This window comes from Coturnix japonica, chromosome 7 (assembly GCF_001577835.2).
Source record: "Coturnix japonica isolate 7356 chromosome 7, Coturnix japonica 2.1, whole genome shotgun sequence".
NCBI classification, from domain to species: domain Eukaryota; kingdom Metazoa; phylum Chordata; class Aves; order Galliformes; family Phasianidae; genus Coturnix; species Coturnix japonica.
In genome coordinates, this window is record NC_029522.1 from 15,943,703 (window position 1) to 15,964,761 (window position 21,059).

At 41.6% G+C, this 21,059-nt stretch overlaps 1 protein-coding gene and 1 long non-coding RNA gene across 10 annotated transcripts in view; one reads left to right on the forward strand and one right to left on the reverse strand.

Moving 5' to 3' along the window:
• METAP1D (methionyl aminopeptidase type 1D, mitochondrial) overlaps positions 1 to 21,059 on the reverse strand; it is a 53,299-nt gene that overhangs the window by 13,398 nt on the left and 18,842 nt on the right. For 6 of the 9 annotated variants that reach the window (XM_015868534.2, XM_032445847.1, XM_015868535.2 and 3 more), the window contains exons 2-7: positions 18,111 to 18,277; positions 15,511 to 15,660; positions 12,075 to 12,223; positions 11,317 to 11,359; positions 7,748 to 7,911; positions 162 to 259 (exon numbers count right to left, since the gene is read on the reverse strand). In XM_015868534.2, coding sequence (XP_015724020.1) covers positions 162 to 259; positions 7,748 to 7,911; positions 11,317 to 11,359; positions 12,075 to 12,223; positions 15,511 to 15,660; positions 18,111 to 18,277 — 771 coding nt within the window. The other 3 variants (XM_032445852.1, XM_032445846.1, XM_032445848.1) reach the window with 3 other exon arrangements.
• LOC116653671 lies at positions 198 to 9,586 on the forward strand. Its single transcript, XR_004307939.1, has 2 exons — positions 198 to 280; positions 7,999 to 9,586. It is a non-coding gene; the product is annotated as an uncharacterized LOC116653671 (long non-coding RNA).

The window sequence follows — 21,059 nt, forward strand, 5'->3', positions numbered from 1 at the left end:
CGCCGTTTTTCCCCCCAGCCCCGACGGCTCCTCGGATCCCGGGACACGACCAGGAGGATCACCCGCAGAGATTCCCCCCGGGCTCGGATTGCACCTCTGCCGCCGGAGCCCTCTCAGCGGGAGGAGACGGTGCCCAGGTCGGGGGGTCGGGGGCTGCTTACCGTGGTGCCACACCTCCGGGTGCCCGTGGAAGTACGACCCGATGCCGTGGCCGACGAAGAAGGGGCACACCTGGAAGCCACCCCGCTGTGCCACAGTGCTGCAGGGCAAAGAGGACACGGTTAGTGAGCATGGCCTGACCACACCACGTCTGTATCACCACCAGCAGCACCCAGCGCGGGGCCGCTGCTGGTTTTGAAAGAGAGCAGCCATCGCGATGGCCATAACCATCGTTAGGTTTCAGAGTGAACAGGCCCACCAGAACAGAGCACAGTGCAGTGCAGTCCCTGCTGCCTGCAGAGCCCCGCTGCGTGCACCTGCGGCCTGCACTAGTGGGGAGGGAAACACCAAGCTGTTCCCTTCCAAAATACTGCAAACATCCAGTACCAAAATGTACTGCAACTCCAGAAAATCAGTTCATGCTATAACGAACAATGTATTTCTACCGAACCTGTCAGCACAGTCCCCAAACCAAATCATCATAATTACAGCACTTCAGTTCTGCTGGGAAGATCTGTCCGGTCCTTCACAGACTCTCAAAAAGAGCACCTTCTAGAGAGACAGATGTCCTGTCTGCAGGAACAGAGCCTGACCCCAGGCCTATTCCATGTCAGGAAATCAAAATCCCACCCTGATGTCCAAAGCTGGGGACCCAGAGGTCTGGCAGTGCCCTGTGGTGCAGGCCAGGTTCTGCCAGCAGGCCTCTCCTCAGTACTGACCCAGACAGCTCAGCCGGCAGAGCCAGCCCTATCCCAAAAGAAGATCTGGGGCACCTGAGGAGGAGAGCAAGTGCCAGGGGAGCTGCTCCTGAGGACCATCCCATAGCATGACCAGAGCAAACAGGAGCACAGGAGCAGGACAGGAGGCACTCTGTCTGTAAAGATTTTGTCTACAAGCCTAAAAGCTTCATTTGTTCATTTAAGATTAAGGTGGGCCCTTCACATTTCAGGTTTGCTTGTAGTGGCAGCTGAACAAATGTGCCTGCTGCCTCAATGCCATCACATTTCTATCTGGAGAAGACTGGAAATACATGTTTAGCTGTCCTCAAATTCCTAATTTCTGGCAAAGAGGGATACTAATCTGGTTAGAAATCGGGCTTCAATTTGTGGCATCCAAGGTCCAGAGCTTGATGTTATATATAGGTGATGTGGAAAAAAAAACAAAACATGATGGTTTCTGCTGTGAGAGGTCCCAGCATTGAGGGAAGTCCATGCCCCCCACTGTGCCAGCCAGCCTGGGTCACGGCTGGGGCTAGCTGTGACACTGCTGAGGGCCAAAGAAGATCAGAGAGGAATCACAAAGTCAGACTACTCAGAAACATACACAAAATGAAATGGAAGGTCTCCGGTGACCCAGCCTACAGCAATGCAGATAATGGTTCCCAGACGGGGGAAGCGATTCCCTTAGGAGAGATGGGAGGCCTGACAAGCACCACACTGTGAGCTGCCCCTTCTCCTTCACAGGGCTTCACAGGGAGTGCAAATGGCCCCACCAGCCGCTTTGAGGCTGTGCCCCGTGCCCAGCCCTGCTGAACAAGGGCACCTGGGGCACTGGTGAGGCAATGTTCCCTCTTATTGCCCTGAAAGAAGTGGTTCTTGTGCACGGCAGTGGTGGATTCTGCCACTTCCTTGCCCAAATCAAAAACATCAGAACTTGGGTGGCTGGGATCAAAACAGGGGATGCTGGAATCAAGACAGGAGATGTGGAACTCACAAGCCATGAGACCTGCACTGACAAGCATCTGTGCTCCCCTGCCTTCCCACTGGAGCTTGTCTACAAGATGACTTGGTGTTCTTTAATTAAAAATGAAGTGTGACCAATGAACCTGACACGACACACAGAAAATCTGCGGAGAAAATAAGCTACAGTTATACAACTTGGTCACATTCAGTCCAGTTTTAACATTGTGCTTCAGAAGCTCTATATGGGGAATTTCAAAGCACTCCACAGCTACCAGCTTCACTTCAGAGTACTGAGAAAGCCCACAGTCACACCCACACAGGCACTGTGAAACCCCTGCTCCCATCATGAAGGAGGCTGCCAGCCCTGCTGCAGCCTGCTAGGGCCGTTCTGTCAGCACCAGTGTGCTGCTCGCACAGGGAGGGCTGAGTGAACTGCCAGCCTCGGCCATCCCCCTGCCCACCAGCGTCTGGGGCTGTAGGACCTGGATAAGAAGCCAGGATGGTACAGAACGGGGCATCCTGCCTGCCTTTGCCATTTGCAGCTGACAGGAGCTCAGTGTTTTGGACTGGCTGCCTCAATGCCAGCAATGGCCTTTCTCTCCAGCTCTCCCTGGAGGGCAGCCCCAGAGGATTACAGGCCCTGCGCTGTGTAGACACAGCTGAAGTGGCATTGGCTGCGGGTGGGACAGGAAAGCAGGAGACAGGCAGGGCTGAGGGGAAGGAGAGTGGCAGCGTGGGGCTGAGGCACGGGGCTGCATCCCCTCAGCCAGGGCACAGTACAGCCCTGCCAGTGCCTGCAGACAGCATGGACACACTGTGTTGGCAGCACAAAAGAAACACAGGGATTCTTCACCACAACCATTGTTAAAAATACCCATTGATAACATTCACCATTATGCATTTTATTCTTGGAGCCATGTAGCACGCTTGGGCAGAGGTGAATTGGTCAGGATTAAAAGCATAATCATTTAATGAGCCCAGTACTTGATTTCATGTTTTGCTGCCGAGCAGTACAGCCCAGCGGCTGCAGTCGAGTACCTGCAGGGCTGCTCCTCTGTGGCAGGTGGCAAAATGCCCGCACTGGGATGGAACAGCAGTAGCTGAGCTTGAAGGGGAAGGTCAGTGAGGGCAGCTCATGGGCTGAGCCCCCGTGTGCTGCCATTGTGCTCCTGATGGGATGGCAGAGCTGGGCATCAGCTCCTTCTCTACCAGATGGCATCTACCTAACCCCTGCTAGAGGAGGGATGAGTGTGGAGATGTGCTGCAGCCCAACAAACTGCAACAGCACAGCAACAGGCACGGCCACATTTCTGTGAGCTCTCCTTAGGGCTCTGCCCACCCTGAATGAAGTTTTTGGGTGTATGGGGCAAATCTCTCCCACTGAGAGGCTGAAAAGCAAGTTGGCAGGACTTCCTTATAGGACTGGTCCTGTGCCTCCAACAGAGCCCCAGCGAGCATCCAGGAGTAAATAGGCATCCCAGCTCCAGAGCAAACAACATGCACTCTCTCAGGACTGGGACTCCCATTCTGGGACTAAAATATTCCAAACCTACACTGCCTTTTCTTTCTACTGGATTCTGTTCCTTTTTCTGCAAGTCAGGTCTGGTCTGCTACTCTAAGCCCTCACTAAGGAAACAAAGCAAATCAAACCCTGCTTTGGGCCTGGCCAGCATCCTGCACTGCAACCTGGGCTGAGAATGATGGGGAAACCATTCCCAGCTACAGGCATTTCCCCCAGTGCCTGCACCTCTCCCCAGAGCCAGAACTTCACCACCTGCAGCCTTGCAGAGCAGCATGACCAACCCTACACACAGAATGGTCTGTCCCACAGCAGTGAGCAGTGAGCCTCCTTGGAAAACACTGGGAGATAACAGATCTGCGAGCACTGCTTTCTTATTCAGGGACATGCATGCACATATCTTTTTTAAAGTTAAAAGTAATCAGGCATTTCTTACACATGTTGTTAGAAAAATGCCCACCAATGGGCATCATTGCTTTCTTCCTTCCTTTCTTTTTTTTCCCTAAATCTTGAAATCAGTATCAGCCTAAATTAGATTTGCACATGGTAAAAAATGTTTACTTTCAGTAGAACCATATTAACTAATTTGAGAAAATAACGAACTTTGACTGGGAAAATATTATAGTATTTTTCACTTAAATGCTAATCCTAGACTGAGGGAACTCACAAGTTCAGGGATTCCCCATAATGACAATAAATGTTGAGGTATAATTAGTAATATTTTTGAAAGCCAACAATTGTTTCTTGAAAGAAAGGTACATTTTAGTTTCAAACTGGAACACAAATTACTGTATTTTTCTTACAATAGTGTTGAACTTTTATTTGAGGTTCTCTGTTTCTGAAAGCAGACATGATGGATTGAAATAAAAGATAATTTATTGCAATGCTTACTTTCAAGTGCAGAGAGAAGCAGTGTAATTGTAATTTACTGTAGCTGTCAAGGAAAATCTATCACAGATGACATTAAAATGACTTATTTTGCCTGAGCCACTTATTGTTTAAATGTGCATAATCTGATAGAAACAGATTTTTTTAAAATCTGCTTTATATTGTTCTAAATTAATATCAAAACATATACTTAGGAGTTAAACATTTTAAACCATTTATTAATACTTTCCTCACTACTATTTTTTCCTAGGAGTTGGAAATTGGTTCATTTAACAATATCACGTTGGTGTTTTCTAGCTCCGTACACCCACAACAGTTCCACATATCTAAGCTCAGTGGCTAAAAAGTAGATAGACTTCAAACCAGGTTTGTTTCTATCGTCTGAAAGAGAAATGCCACTAGTGGTAGAAGGAAATGGGAATACAGGGCCTAATTCTGTTCCCACTGGGGCTGACTGAGAGTTTTGCCACCATCTTCACTAGGAACATGTTAGCAAAGATTCCCATTCTTCCTGCCGGAGTAACTCCTGAATCCATGTAACCTTGTTTTTGCAACTCCTAGGCGATGGGACACAGAACTGCTGCCTATGAAACACTGTTTCAGCTTCTGAGCTTCCACAACAAAAAATATGTTATGATGCAAGCTGATTTCCGTAATACAATTGTTTCTAAGCCATTTATAGGAAGCAAATATTCTGATTTTTGGTGCCTAAGATACATTCTTGAGCACCTTTACAGAAAATATGGGTGAAAGGCACCTAGACACATCTCCATTCCAGTGGGCCTAAACGTTCTCAGGTGTTCACAGTCTCTAAGTCTCCCAAAACAGAAGACTTTGATAGATGGATGCAAACACAGAAAGCCGAGTAACCAGAAACACACAGCTTCACCCAGCGTCTTTCAGCAGAGGCGCTGTTAAAGGGGTTCTGAACAAACCAGCACATTTAAATCATCCACACTGCAAAATCTTGAAAAATAGAGTTAACGATCTGCTCTTTCATATGTAGGATTGGACATCTACTGGCTTTGATTCATCTGCTTTTAGAGGGAGCACTGCCGATTATATTTACACTGCAAGTAAACTGACCTCCGTAACAGCACAGTAAAAATTCAATGTCACATTCAATTCTGTTCTTTCTTTCTTAATCATTCTTATTTTTTTTCTTTTTTCTTCTTCTTCTTCTTTTTTTTTTTTTTTTTTTTTTTTTAAATACAGCTAGAATTAATGTAGTGAATCTGTAATGAAATGCATTATCCTGCATGGAGATTTATCAGATTTTCCAATTGAATGCCATGCTTTGCTCGCACTAGCTGGAGTTCACCTGCATGTTGGTGTGGCGTGTGGCTCCTTTTTGTAAAGAGTTAAGTTGAACACAAAAAAAGGGAACAAAGGTCAGCACCCAGCCGCCACTTGAATGTGAGATTTTTCTTTTTATTCCCCTTGATGTATACTAGGCTCTGTGTTATTAGTCTTAATGATGGAAAATTGTAGTGTTGATACAAATCTTTTTTTCAAAGTAGTAGGCGGGAGCTCCATTTGTTAGTAAGTTTTTTTGTGACTAAAAGCCATGGACAGTACATTTATGTAGCAGTAAAAGGCCTAGATGCTCTTTCCATAGCAGAGCTAATTATTCCTACTGTGACCTTACTGATCTACCCTGTTCCTAGTACATCTCATCTGCACGCCTGTTCCTCTGTGTAGATGGTGTCAGAGAATATGAAAAACCCTATAATGAAACCATTTTCATGATGGAGAAAGGCTACTGGAGTTGCACTTGCTACAAAGAGGCTCAATTATATGAGTAATTGTGATAATTTTCTACATTCATAGCCTTCAATGGGGAAAAAAGAATGAGAGCCACAAAGGAAAATTACTTTAACAAGAAAGTACAGAGAGTAAAAATGGAAGAAGAGACAAAAAGGGGGAAAAAATAACCAGAAAAAAAAAAAAGTTTAAAAAATAGATCTGGAGGGAGGAATAGCAAGACAGGGAGAACAACAGAAATGCTCAAAAAGCCTATGTGCAGCTGTGTTGCACAATTAAATTGAATTTTTTTTTCTGCAGTTGATGAATGTGACTACTGCAAATGTGCCTCTGTAGTTAGCTATCATTTGTTGTTCCGTGACAGGAAAAGGATAATTACCTCTCAGAGAGAATCAAAGGCTGACATGCCCTTTAGACACAGCCATGAATGCAGAGCTCGATAGAATGCTTGAATAAGAATCTAGTGTTCTGTGCCCCCTTCTACTCAAGAATAAATTTTGTTAAAATGCAAGAGCACCACCAGTAAATTTGTTGAACCCTAGGTGTTCAAAAATATGAGGTGCATCTATCGACTCATCCCATTTGCAAAAATAAAACTACATTTTGAATTCACTTCTATTATATTCATGGACAGTAAGATAGTGAGATATGCATTAAATTTCTTTTCCCAGTAGGGGTCTGATTCAACATTTCCTATGAAAGAACAGAAAGACACTATCCTTTTTCTCCAGGCTAGTTAGCCTATAATTTAAAACTGTCAAAAACACAATTTTATACAAAGTCTTCAATAAAAGCTTCTCAGATATAACCCAAAGAGGTTTTACTAAAGTTTGATTCAGACTCTGTTACAATATTTTTAAAGCTATAAACACATCTGACTGATATTTTGCCGTTTGCTTTTTTTCCTTAAAGTATCTGAAGATTTACAAAGAAAAAAAAAAGCAGCATCCTTTCAAGGTGAATAAGCCTTGCAGCTTTTAAGTAATCGCAACATATTCAATAGGATGCCAGGACCATTAACAGCCCAATGAAGTATTGCTTAATGAAATGTATACAGTATGTGTCTTTTTAATTATTATTATTTTTTTTTGCAAACATTTTAAAATGATCTATAGGCACCTAAAAAAAATGAGCACAATTTTATTCTAAACTGCTAGAAGAAGAGCCACGAGTGATGGCTAGAACAGATGCAAAACAGGGATAAATCTCTTAATGTGAGCTTTCTTCCCTATGACGTTAGTATGCGCTGCTCTTTGTAAGATAAGAAGCTCTCGAGTTAAATATTTTCGTGCTTTTTAAACAAAGAGACTTATTTATGTTGACTAACTCCTTTGTAACATTCGTTAATGCTATACAATGAAAACAGGGGCTTCTAACTTTCTTACATCATTAGACAGACGAGGTACAGTTTCACAAACAAATGGAAAAAAAAAACCAACCAAAAACCTCACCACAGACTACATCTGTTAATATAAGTCTACCTTATGAATATCTTTGATTCTTTCCTCAGTTATCTTTGCTGAGCCCGGTGTAACTCACTTAAAAAAAAAATATATATATATAAAAAAATCCCCCTTACCCAAGGAACAACATTATAGCTTGGCAGTTCACATACTGATATCAGACTGAAATGATGGTTTTGAATCATAAAACATGTCATCAGCTTTATACCAAACCTCCAATAACCTTTGTCCCACTTGCCAGCCCTCCCTTTACTTGTCAATATAAGGCTTACCTGATTGTGTTTCCGATTACAGAGAAGGGAGCCCCTGGTCTGCAAGCTGCAATTGCTTCATCTCTACATTTCCTGGCAACCTCCACTAACTTTTGACCAGATTTATCCACACTGCCCACCAAAAAGGTTTCAGAAGTGTCACCATGGTAGCCATTGTAATACACCTAAACACATGCAGAAATGTAAAGACAGTTTCTTGTTTTGCATCCAGAAACAAAACAGATCATCTAAACTAAATCTGTTCTTTCTAGGAACGAGCTACATTTCGCAACAGATAGGTCACCTGTAGGCTGCACGTGCGAGAATGAGACCAGAAATGCAAAACACCGGAGGGAGGAAAAAAAGAAAGCACGAAAGACTGCAAGGTGCATAAGGGTTGCCAATTAAAAACACGACACATGCAGAAGTTGTGCGTGATCGCCTAGCAGAGCACAGGAGGACACATGGATGATGGGATGGGAGTATGCCAGAAGCTAGCAGGGGGCCATGGGGTCACTCAGGGCCAACAGGGTCCCTAGGCCGGGATGGGGAGAGCTGCCAGCCCATCAGCAGTGGTTGGGAGACCTATCCCCATGCCCCCACACCAGTATGGTGAGGTTCTGCACAGGCAGAAGGTGCAGCAACCTGTTGTACTAATGACCTGCTGGCTTTCTGTATGGTTGTTTTTTTGACATTTCATAGACTCAGACCTCAGCTCTTCTGAAGTTCCCTCTCGGGCAGAGTTCTGCAGCGTGGTGTGGAAAGGGGTTTTGCAGCTCTGCAGCACAGCGGGAGGCACACAACTGTGGGAGCAAGCCAAATTTCCCTACCAAAAGACAAATTGTAATGCAGCACAGTTTTGATCTTCTAAAACATTTTTTTCCCCAAACAGTGGACAACTATCCTCCTGGGACTAATGACTCACCAAGACTGAAGCACTGAACTTTTGCCACTTGCAGGCTATTTGTGAAAGACACAGACTCACATTCCTTTTGGTCAATTGCAAATGGAAAAAAAAAAATAAATTGGCTACAGACGGTTTATCTCAGGGCCAGGTTTGTGTTGGGGGGGAGATGTAAAGAAAATGCAGGCAGCTGCCGGCACACAGCACTGCACAGGACAGTGAATGGCAGCGAGGATCCAACTTTGCAGTCCTCCCAGCGCACACCTCCCTCTGCCAGCTGGAGCTGCTGCTAGATGTGCTTTTACAATTTAATGCCTGTTGGAGAGGTTTCACTCCAGCCAGTTCGTATGTAAGCCAAATGAGTTCAGTTGTAGCTCTAGCAAGTACGGCGTTAAAAACCAAACAAAAACATTACACTTCATCATCCCGGAGAAATGAGTACAGATCTAAAACACTGCAGAGCTTAAAAATAATTGCATTTACAGCTGGCCATCAACTGCAATTATGTATTTTTAACATTAATAAACTACAACCACAGCAACTGTAACATACTAATTCCTTAAAAGTCAATGAAAGATTTGAGTTGTAAGAAGCTTTACCTGCCAATAGCTGGCTGGAAATTGTGCAGTGCTGACAGTTCACCGATGCATAATGCTTCTGTTTCTACACTTAAATACATTCTAAAGGCTACACGATGAAGCCAATAAATTTTGTATTTCACCTATGAAATTCTACCATCTTAATTGTGCAAAAATAGATTTTTTTCTTCAAATAATTTGTACGTCGTGCAAAGTGTTTATAGTTAATAACCAGAATATTATTTAATCATTTTATAGAACCTGTATGCAATTATAAACAATTTGTTGTGGCGTATTTACTTTGATTTTTACACCGTTCCCCTGTGAAACATCCCAATTTTGCTCATTAAAAATAAATTAAAAAATCAATTAGCAACACTGCAAAGTAATATTTCTTTCTTGAATTGTTTGGAACCGAACAGTTCTCAAACACAGCACAGTTCAGTTTCATACGGTATAAAATGTTTTCAAAGACAATTAGCAATTCCTACCCTTGTAGGAATCTTCACATTCAAGGGAACTTTGAGATTTATTTTGTTTTTGAGGGTAAACAGAACACAGTAAGAATATATTTTCCAAAAGACCACTAATTGTTGTGCATCTGTTGTAAAGCAGGGTGGAAAAGATGCAAACCCCACATTAATATAAAAATATCTGGGTTAGTATATCATGGAAAGGATCTGTGATATGAATCTGAACAGTTGTGTTTCTGTCTAAATCTAAGGAGTTGTTATTATTATCCTGACAGATGAAATAACAGTAACAAAACTGCCCAATGGACCTGAATGAGTTACAAAGAAATGAGACGTTAAATCCTTGGCTGCTGTGAGCTGACCTGGTCTAGTAAAATCAGCAAATCTACACCAGTTCACCACAGTAAAAAAATAGGACCAAAACATACTGTAAAAATGAAAGATCACACTGTGTGAAGCTGGCAGTCAGAATTCTACAATTAGAAAGTATGGAGATAGGGAAGAAATGACAAGGAAAAAAATCCCCAGAACAACGCAGTTCTGGATCTGATGTGTACCACAGGAAAAGGTCAGTGACCCTTAATGTTCATAGGAAAAGTGATTTAAAAGCTGGAGTCTCATGTTCAGAGGTAAGTACAACTGAGATTTCTTCACTTCTACTGGTATGAAATTTGGGCCCAAGAAAAACAGTATTAAGTTATCAAGAGTTTTTCAATGATTAAAAAAACTCATTCCTATGGTGCTCCTTTGTGTGCCACATATTGCAAAATAAAGGCAGAATTCAAAAGACATCTGCATCCATATTAAAAATAAACACCACTTTGGGAAAATAAAAACGTGCAGCGAAATGACAAAAAGCTTCTGCAAGGCACAAATACACTGTGCTGCCTATATGAAATGAGAATTAAGTTCCAGTTTCCGTATTTTCCTGCTCCCACAAAAATCCAGCCGGTGTTTATTTAAGTAGCTGTAATTGACCATTCTCTGGAAATATTAAGTCACGGTTATATCACACTATTTCTGTTTCTGTGCAAAAGGTTCAGGGCTTTTATACCAGAAATGGAACACAACACTACCTTCGGGGATTTTAATAAATGTAGGGAACACTGCTAGCAAAAGAGTTGCTGTCCAAATAGACTGACATACACAGGCCAATGTAGCCTCTAATGACAGAGTAAGATAATGACAGGCCCCACTCAAAATCAGCAGGAAGAGGAAGATCAATCTTGGCAGAGTGAAGGAAAAATGCTGGCTTTCTTCATGTTAGCTCATCTCATACATATCTATCTTCAGCTGCTGCCCAGTACTGCGGTGCTCTGCATTAACTACACAGTGGATCAATAACAATTACACCTTCTCAGAAACATGACACATAGCAGGATTGGGTTGACATTTCACTTAGGCCAACATTGATCTCAGTGCATCTGATTCCAGTCCTAAATTCAAGTCAGGCCTGGGTCTAGCTGGAATAAACACACAGTTAAAAACAAAAAAGGAAACCAGCTGCTTGTGCCTTGCCTTAGAAGTAAACAGCACATCCATCTGTGCGCTCCCCATCTCCCATCCACTATTCTTCCTGTTGCTACCAGGAACTCTAAAGTTGATCAAAGACTATTTTTTATATGAATTACTCACCGTGACATCAATGTTGATAATATCTCCATCCTGAAGAGGTCGACTGAAACAAAAACAGAAAGGAGAAAAATAATGGTGACAGACAGTTCCCAACAAAGGGAACATAAGAATAAACACCTAATGACACATACATAAAATCAGAGGGTAGAGATTTTGTGACGGAGGAAGGCAAAGGAAAACAGAATAACCATTTTTAACGTTCAGCTCTGACTACTTTGAGAACAAGTGTAGTTGAATATAAAATAATGAGAAACAACTAGCGGGAAAATATATCAACATCTGAAAAATCCACTATTATGTTTATTCTTTTTCTCTCACTAGGGTTTGTATTTTACTTTGTGAGTAGCTGAATGTGTTGCAAATGATGATAATAAAAAAACACATAGACTCAAATATATTTATTCCTTACCCTACACTTATTTCACTGGAGAAAAAAAAATCAGAATTGTTCTCTGTACTGTTTATTTATTTATTTATTTTTATTTACCACACACTGAACTCTAAAGGCACTATGCTGATTTGTTTTGGTTTTTTTTCCCCAATATCTGGGCAAATAGGATATCATTACTGCTGTTCTCCTTCAAATACGCTTCTATAGCATCTATCAGCATCGTGCAGTAAGATGATATGCATCTGCAATACATCTACATGTGACATACAGTTAAGCTGAAATACGTTCAGTATTAAACACAATTTATTAACTTCAGTTCAACATTTTCATTCCTGGTAGTAAAATATATATATTACTGGGGAAATACCTGTCAGGAATACCATGACATACCACGTTGTTTACAGAAGTACAAACAGATTTTGGAAAACCTCCATAGCCCAGAGGTGAAGGATAGGCATTCTGTCTGATTATTTCATGATGAACAATGGAATCTATTTCTTCAGTTGTCATGCCAACCTGAAATATCAAAAATAACATTCAGTTAAAAAAGCAATGCTAGCTTCTCATATTTACGGAATGTGATTGCAGCCAAACATTTCAATGAAATCTTGGGTGTTTCAAATTCACTGCTCTGATACAAGACATGAAACTCTGATACACTTTATTGACATACTGGACTATTTTTTAAAGAGCACAAGGTTTTAGACCGAGGATGCAGTAGAAACAAGCATTCAAAGGCTCTTAAAAAACCTAAAATATGCTCTACTTCCTTCCAGTCCTTTTTTCCACATTTCCTCTCAGAGACACCGATTTTCCATGGCATCTGGTTTCAGTAGCTGCTACAGAAATGGTTTTCATGCTTCCAGCCCTTTGAAACATACTACTTTCCCCTTTTCTTTGTAAAATAAATGATATTAATTCTTTTTAACTACCTAGTCCATATACCATTATGCACTTGCACATTTTATGAAATAGTTCTGAGTATTCCTTCACGTTGTAAAACACCTAAATATTTGAGTTCGTATCTTGTATTTTACTTCAAATTGCCACAGGTTGGATGGCCACAGTGAATCTACACGCGCTTATCCATCATTTTTTGGAATTTTCACTTTTATGCTTGATGCTTTCTGGAGTCATCTTTTACTCATAATTTTACATACTAAAAAACAACTCATAAATTCAGCTGTATTCTGAGAAGCTGTGTAATGGAAAACAAACATGCTTAAAATACTGTTCTTCTAGATTTTCTTTTGGATCAACTCTGTCTTGAAATGGTTAGAGCTGAAATTTGAGATTTGGTAGGGAAACCTCCCTCCTTAAGAAGAAGTGCCTTTGAGGGTTCCTGTGCAAATTGATTTTGATTTGAATGAGTTTTGAGCCTTTGAAAATCATACCTCATACACACACTACAGCAGCTATGATTTCTGAGGACATTTTACTAACACGTGGAATGCAGGTACGCTGCAGTGCAGAAGGCATACATAGCCGTATGCTGAAATATACAGCAATCACATACAGAGAACACAACGGAGTGTACTTGTGTCCTGTGCTGAGGATAAAACTGTGTCTATTTGCTCAGCTTGCATCTTGCTCAGCATGGAAACATGGCTGGGTAGATGAAGAGTGATGGCAACACCCAGTATGCAATTTGGGGCTCCTGTGCAGCTGCCCTGCTCTGCAGCAGCTTCTGCACGCTGTCTGTGCCCAGTGCTGCAGCCAGCAGTTCTGGCTCCATGCAAGTTTGTTGCTCCTGCCTTCGCTCACCCATTTACCACGTGCAGCAAACAGGCAGATGGAATCACAGAGCACCACACTGGGTGCTGTCCCTGCCCATGGAATTCAGTGCAGCCTTTGGATGTCCAGTGGACAAGGTTGCGCTGCCTGCATGGGAGACTTAGGTGCTATAAAAAGTTCTGCTTTTAGTAGTACCTGTTTTACTTGATGAGGCACCTACAGTGCACCACAGCCCTTACAGGTGACCAGGCAATATGACAATATAAAAAAAAATTCCATGTCATAGAACATGCTGTTCTATTCCCAAATCTCTTCCTCAAACCTAGGAAGTGCTATAATATATAACACCACATGCAATTTTGAAGTCCAATGGGAAGTAAATGGCAACAGCAAAAACAAATGCTCAGCCCATGGTGCCTCTGTATCCAAATGCTGTGATGCCACTGTTGTCACACTGGGGACATTTTGCTGGCAGATCAACATGTGGACACAAGCCTGTGCGGCGGGCTGTGTGCAAGGCAGGTTCAGCAGGACAGCAGAAACAGGTGGAGAGATAGGGCTCTTCAGATAAAACTGGAATGCAGTCTCCTTTACAGAGGCAACATAAAAGACCTTAGTTTGCTTTGTCCAGCTCCCTGAAAGCTGTAGGAGCTCTCCTCACCGTATGAAGGGAATGGACTCAAGGAAAGGCAGGAAGCAGCTTAAATTAAAGAGCAGTGCTGGCATGAGAACAGATAGGTACAAACTGGTTGCACAAACACGCTCCTTGCTGTTGAAGTGAGGCCCTAGGACATGATTTCATTCAGAGCAGTCTTGGAGAAATGCTTGTAGTACAAAGCAGAGCTGGCCTGAGCAGCACCTCTGCTCTGAGTGCCACTTCCCTCCCTTCCAGCCCATCCCAGCTCCTGGTCATTGTTCCTCTCAAACATTCTTCTTCTCTCCTAGGATTGTCACGTGTATGTAGAAGCTTCTTGCTATTATGTACTGTTTGCAGTATCAACTTCATAATAAACCATATTGTGCTCCAAATGAATGCATTTTATGCACAATAAAAAACATGTATGACAAAACAGTATTACTGAAAATCTACTCCCATTCATAATTCCCACATTGCACTCTTGAGGTAGAGTCCTGATTCTTCAGATACGTGTACGTGTCCCTAACTTTACAGAAGCAAGTTTTACTGTATCAGGAAATAACTGCATGTAAAATGTTAAACATGCATATTTGTAAAATAAAACTTCAGGCAGTTTTGTTACCGGCCAACCCAGCTTCAGAACTAAGTCTCTGGGACAGTGTGAGAAGAACAGAAAGAAAACTGCATGGTAAACTGATATATTTATCCCTTTTTAAGTAAATGACATTGACTTACAGCCACCATCTATCTCTGTATCTCCTGGCTACTTGGCCTATCTTACCCTATTTGGTATGCTATTACATGAAATATCAAGGTAAGGTGAAAAATCACTCCTTCACCTGCTAAAACTTGTAGCAGGCTCCTCCCAGCATATTTATTCTTGAGAGGTATCTAAAAAAGCATACTGTAGAAACATTACTGGAAACCTTGAGGCTTTATTACCAATGCAGTCTGGAAAATAGTGTGGAGCATGGCAGCTGTTTTTTCCAACAGCAGTTCAAAAACTTGTGCTGTGCCAACCCTGTGGGACAGCAGAGGTTGAAGGATGAAGGGGAAGAGAGGCAGCAGCCTGGCCCCTTGGCCTTGCACGCACACAAAGTCAAAGAGCAGAATATGTGAGGACCACAAAATTACAGGAAAAAAAAAGTATCATGGGCCTTCTGAAAAACTCATTTGATTTGGCACAATCCAAACAGAGGGAAGATTACAGAGACTGCACTTGAACCAGCAGCTCAGACTGCAGAGATTTAAAATATAGTCAAGTAGGTATATCAGAAAGTGAATCAGAAATTAATAAGTCCTTTCTTCAGCGTCTACATTAAAGTTGGATGCACAATAAGAACAGCCAAAAAAAAAAAAAAAAAAAAGGAGAAAAAAGCAAGTGAAAGCATAAAAGACATTCAAGCTGTTTGGGGACTTACGTAATCATTACCTTTAAGCCCTTTCCAGCCAAAAGCAGGACATGACGGGCCAATTGACAAGCCTGACGAAGCCCTTGAATCTGATCTTCATTCTTAATTTCTATGTCGTCTCCCCAGTCTGGTACAATGCCTGTCGTCACATAGTCTGGCTTCTTTATGTGCTTGGAGAAAAAGGATTGAAAATAAAGATCAGAAAACTGAGCATGACAATGGGATCATTTTCTCAGATACTGCCTCCTGCTTCATGGCAGCTTGCCCTTTCTGTCATAGTATCGACCTTCCTAAGCCATCAGGGCAAACCCTCAAGGCTGCCTCAGTATTGCTTCCACTGCCCTTTTGAACTTAACATTGCCTGGTACTACTGACTTGTGCAGTCGGTTAACCTCCCTGTGCTGAAATCCTGAGGACTGCAGCCCACTTTTAGCACAGTCTCAAGTTTTAAAACTGTGAGAGAAAGACTCAGAACCTTTTATTTTCTTATTCAGAGTGGTACATAATACAGAAAAAGCATCTGAACGCTGCAATGGCCTGGACAATGCAATTAGATACTTAGTTTCTTGCTAACACAAAACTTGTGCTAATTTTCAGGAGACTAGTTGTTTCTTTTTTTGTGTGTTTTTTTGTTCGTTTGTTTTAAGCTTAGAACTCTAGGATTTACTTTATTTTAATTTAGAGTTTTCGCTTTTTAATCTGGTTCTCAAACTATGTGCAAACTTGTCCATCTACAACACTATGCAAGGATATCCCAATTTCTGTGACGCAGAAATTGTAATAAACTTTCTTTTCTGTTTGCATAGAAAGCTCTCAGTCTTCACATAGAGGTAAAGTTTAATTTCTGATTATTTTTTTGAATCCACAATAATTTCACAATAGGATAAAATCACAGTGAGAAAAATGCACTTGGTTTCCACAGGCGCTGGTGATCTCACCAGTGGGGTGGGAGAGGTCTTCATCCACCAGAGCTGGGCTTTGCATCAGTTCACAAAGCAGAATCAAGCTGGCAGGGCAGGAGGCAAAACGACCACTTTGGCTGTATACAAGACCACACAACATCCCAGTGTGGGGTTAAAGAAGAGTGGTGTAACCTATTAACTCCAGCAGGACTTCAAATAAGAAGGCCATTGTTGTTCCTACTGGTATTTCATTACTTTTTCTCTGGCTGAGTATAACTGTATCTTTACCAAATTCACATCAACAGAATTTCAAATGTGAATTTCATTTGAGATAAATGGTATATCAGCCTTTACAGCATCCTGTTGAAACATATACCATGAGACCTAAAAGGAAAAATTGCACTTGCTGCATTACCCACTGCATACACTACAGCACCTCCACTAACTCCTTGGAAGGTACACTTTCTAACTGCTGAGACCTGAACCTGTTGACCTGTGAAACTTGCTAAAGGAAAAATCCAAACCAGCATATGCATAAACATCTACATCTACAGTTTCACAATAAAATACTCAGGAAAAAGCAAACATCATCTCAACCTGGTTTCTGGAACACTCTGTAGCAAGTGATAACCTCATCCTCAAGTTTTCAGAGCTGAAAAATTTAGACTAATTTCAGACTGTGTAAGCACAGTGATCTGTGAAGAATACTTTCTAGTATCACACTATATTTCTTCCTTTTTATCCTAAAAGAAGTAAGTGATGTAGTTTTTCACCCATTGAAAACATATAAAGCATAAAACCACATGCTTCTCCCTGCACACAGAGCTTCCATAGCTCCTTAGGTGTCAGAGCCCTACATTCAGCATCCCCATCCCCATCTGCTTTCCTAAATAACACCTTTTTTTTTTTTTTTTTTTAAATAGAAATATTTTGCACTTTGCACAAGAAATCTATAATCACGTGGAAAGTACTAACACTCATCCAGAAAAGCACTGCTTAGGAAGGGCAGTTTTTTGGCTGAATGAAAGATGCTTTGAATTAAAGAGATAGTTGAGCTGCATGCTGTAATTAAAGAAAAAGGAGAGAAAAGGAGAGGAAAAAAAAAAAAAAGGAAAGCAGAAGTGGAACACATGTTAAAATTAAATGAGAAAACCTCTTTTGGCCCCAAAATAAATAAAGAGAAAAATATATGTTGGAAGAAAAATAATATCCAGAAAGAGTCAAGATTAATTTGGAAGGAACAGAGGGGCTGTAGGGCAGCTACTAGCAGGTACTGTGTGCTCTCATCCTGAACCTGATTCAACAATTAACAAAATGTTCAGGTAGATATAAACATTTTTATAATTAGCTTGCTAGAGATGTATACAGAAAAGGACACAGATGTTCATGAATGATTCCTAATGATTTTTAGCAGGACTGTCTATAGTTGTCCAAAAGGAGAACCTGGACTAGAAGCATTAAGTGCTGACAGATGACTATAGCATTCCATGTTTACATGAATGTAACTTAATGAGCCTCAGGTTTAAACTCTCTAATAACTACATACATCACTCTGTTTAATGTGGTAGGGAGCTGAAAACTTCTCTCACTAGAGCTGTGATTTCAAATACCAGACTGCGTCATAGGACTGTATCCAAACCTTTGAATGCACTTGATCAGCTGTGCAGTCAACTCCCACACTGACTGAAAAACAGATTAGATAATAACAATTGCAATACCTCGGGAACTGGATGAGCTGGAGAAACCACTGCTGGCCAAACTACGTTATAAACGGCATTTCTTTGTCCCTGAGAAAAGAAGCATCTCCGTTGTTGATTGCTTGATTGCCTGTGCAGGTAGACACGATTGCATGAAGAAAAAATTCTGAGGCAGTCAGTCATGGAACCTGTTAACAGATAAGTTGGAAATGGTTAACTTTTCTTCTACTACCATGCTACAAATTGTAGAAAAAAGAAAGGCACCATGTAACATAAACTGCAGAATTTGTGTGGTAGCCAGTAAATTCAAATCTTGTACCATTACACTATTAACACCAAGAAGCATTGAAAACAAACAAACAAAAAAAGCTTTATAAAATATTATATCTGTTTTGGTTTAATGCATTAAAATGTAGCATGGGGAAATTCCCCCAACCTCACAGCCAGGACTGACACCCAAACTGTTTGTAGCAGCTTGCACGGCTAGAAGCTGCACTGTGCAAAGCTTGGGGAAAGGGTAAACAGCAGATAAACTGCAAGAAATTAAGAGATAGAGAAAAGAAATCCGTACTGATTTCAGACATTTTCAACCAAAAATTCTCAACAATTTCATCACAAATTTGAGTTCTCATCATTTGCCTCAAGACACAAAGTTTGGGTTCAGTCTTAGCCACCTCCTGCCTTACCAGGAAGAGAACGAAAAACAGGAATGATTTTTAGTCTTGGTCAAGGACAATTGAGGCCACTGAGATCTGTAATTGCCTTAGAGTATTTGAATGAGATTTCCCCTAGTTCACATGGGAAGTTGGGATGGCAGTTCCTGAGTAATCATTGCCCTCACTTACTTTTTGGGCTATGATACATTTTGCCAACTAAAATGGGCATGAAGGTCCAGCTGCTGTCAGAAAGACAACAGAAACATAGTAAAGCATCACAAAAGACATTAGCAACAAGACAGCCAAGTACATTAAATTTGAGAGGATTATTTACTGCCAAATTAAGCACTATAAAACATTGCGTTTAATTCCTTTGCTAAAAAGTTCTATTCATATGTGTATAAATAAAAAAGTAACCTTCTGTGGCAAGCAACCAGTATGAATAATTAATACTCAGTGAAAAGAAAGTGCTCTTGTTTAAGAAGAGGTTACCTGAACAGCTTTACATCACAGAAATGAAAAAATTTGTCTACTGCATATTTTTAACTTTTTTTTTTTTTTTTTTTCAGGAGTTTTTTCTGTATCTTGTCTATTTACTGTGCATTCCTTCCTCTGGCTACACTTATCTTGTCCAGATGTCATAATATCTCTTCCCATGCACATTTGGCTTTATATGTAGCCCTTTTACATCACCCCACAATACACAGAGGAGTTGAACTATAAACTTCTTGGGCCCGAAGAAAATGAATGAACATTTGCTTTAGGCTCGTTCCTGAGTGTCTCTGTACACAGGGCAGTGCTAAGCTTACTTAACAATATCTGAATTTGTGTAACACCTAAAAAGCTGTAGAGAATTTTACTCAATGCAAGATTTTTGCTGTTTTAAACTGTTCCTAAGTAATGAGGCAGAGTTGGAGGATGAGGTTCAGATCCCGCTTTCAGCATAATCTGGGTACCACACTGACAGCCCCCTGCTTCCTGAGGGGACAGAGTGCCTCTGTGGAAGCGGAGCTGCCTCATTAATAGGGGGCTGGCTTGGACTGATGTTCTGTAAGTTATCATCTCACCTCTAGCTTCATCTCTTACTACTTCCCCAGCATTTCCTTCACAAGGAAAAAGTCTTGTCCAAATGAAAAATGAAACCCTGCAGAGTGCAGAAACTAATACAAAGAGCCTGAAGCATCCTAAAACTCCTTGAACAGCTTGCACGCATTCTGGGAAGCTGAAAACACAGAATCTGCCGAGGTGACAACTTCTGGGTCTTCAGAGAGAGCATGTTACAAAGCGCAGCAGGACAACTTCACTCTCACCACAGCTGATGGCACTGCCCCACAGCCCTGCACCCATTATAGCTAAAGGCACTGAAACCCACACACATGCCTGTGGGCAGCTTTAGTCCACATGGTCACCAATAGCCTAGGTTGCATTTCCAGTGCTGCCTTTTCACTGGTACACCACTGGGCATCTGTCCAGCTGGGCGCATTGCTCACTGGCAAAATAAAGGTGTATGTCTGTAAGCTATTTGTCAGCAGAGCTCTGAATGTTCCAAATCAATGCATCAAACCAATCCACATCAGTGGGCTCAGATCTATCAACCATCCCATGTTCAGAAGGGATACCTTCTTATTGGGAATAATTTTTTCCTCTCTGTTCCCCAAAGCTGCACCATGAGCCTTGTCACAAGTAACAGGATAATGAGGTACCGTGGTCTGTTGTTATCCCACTAACTGCTCATTATCAACCAGACGTGCACAAAAATACCCACCGCTCAAACAGGTGAAATGCGACAACCAAATAAATATCACCACAGTACGATCTGTCTCCTACAGCACATCACAAGAGTTACAAACACAGGATAACTAAACATTTGTTTGAAACAATACAAAATTATAAGAGAAAACATTCTCCTTCAAAGTAAAAATAAAATGGCATTAAAATATAACGACATTACTGTTTCATAATGAAAATCTGGCCTCCGTCCACTTCCTTCCATAAGAAGGCCCTCCTCATGTCTCCACAACTCCTTTTATTTTCAGGCTCCCATATTCACAGCTAATTTGATATAGCAACACCATCAATCACCGAGACAGCAGCAACTGGCCGTGTGCTCCGCGTCACCCCAACTGCTGTGCTGCTGCCGGCCCCTCCACTCCAAGCAGCTCCTGGCAACCTTTGATGGACTTCTCCTGCACCGATACCTGAGCACATCCTTTTTGTGAAGCTTTCTCTGTGCATTAATTGCTGTGAGATGGTTCATAAAGGCAGGATTTAGATGGCTTCCAGCAGAACTGCAGGCATCAGAGAGCCGGGCAGC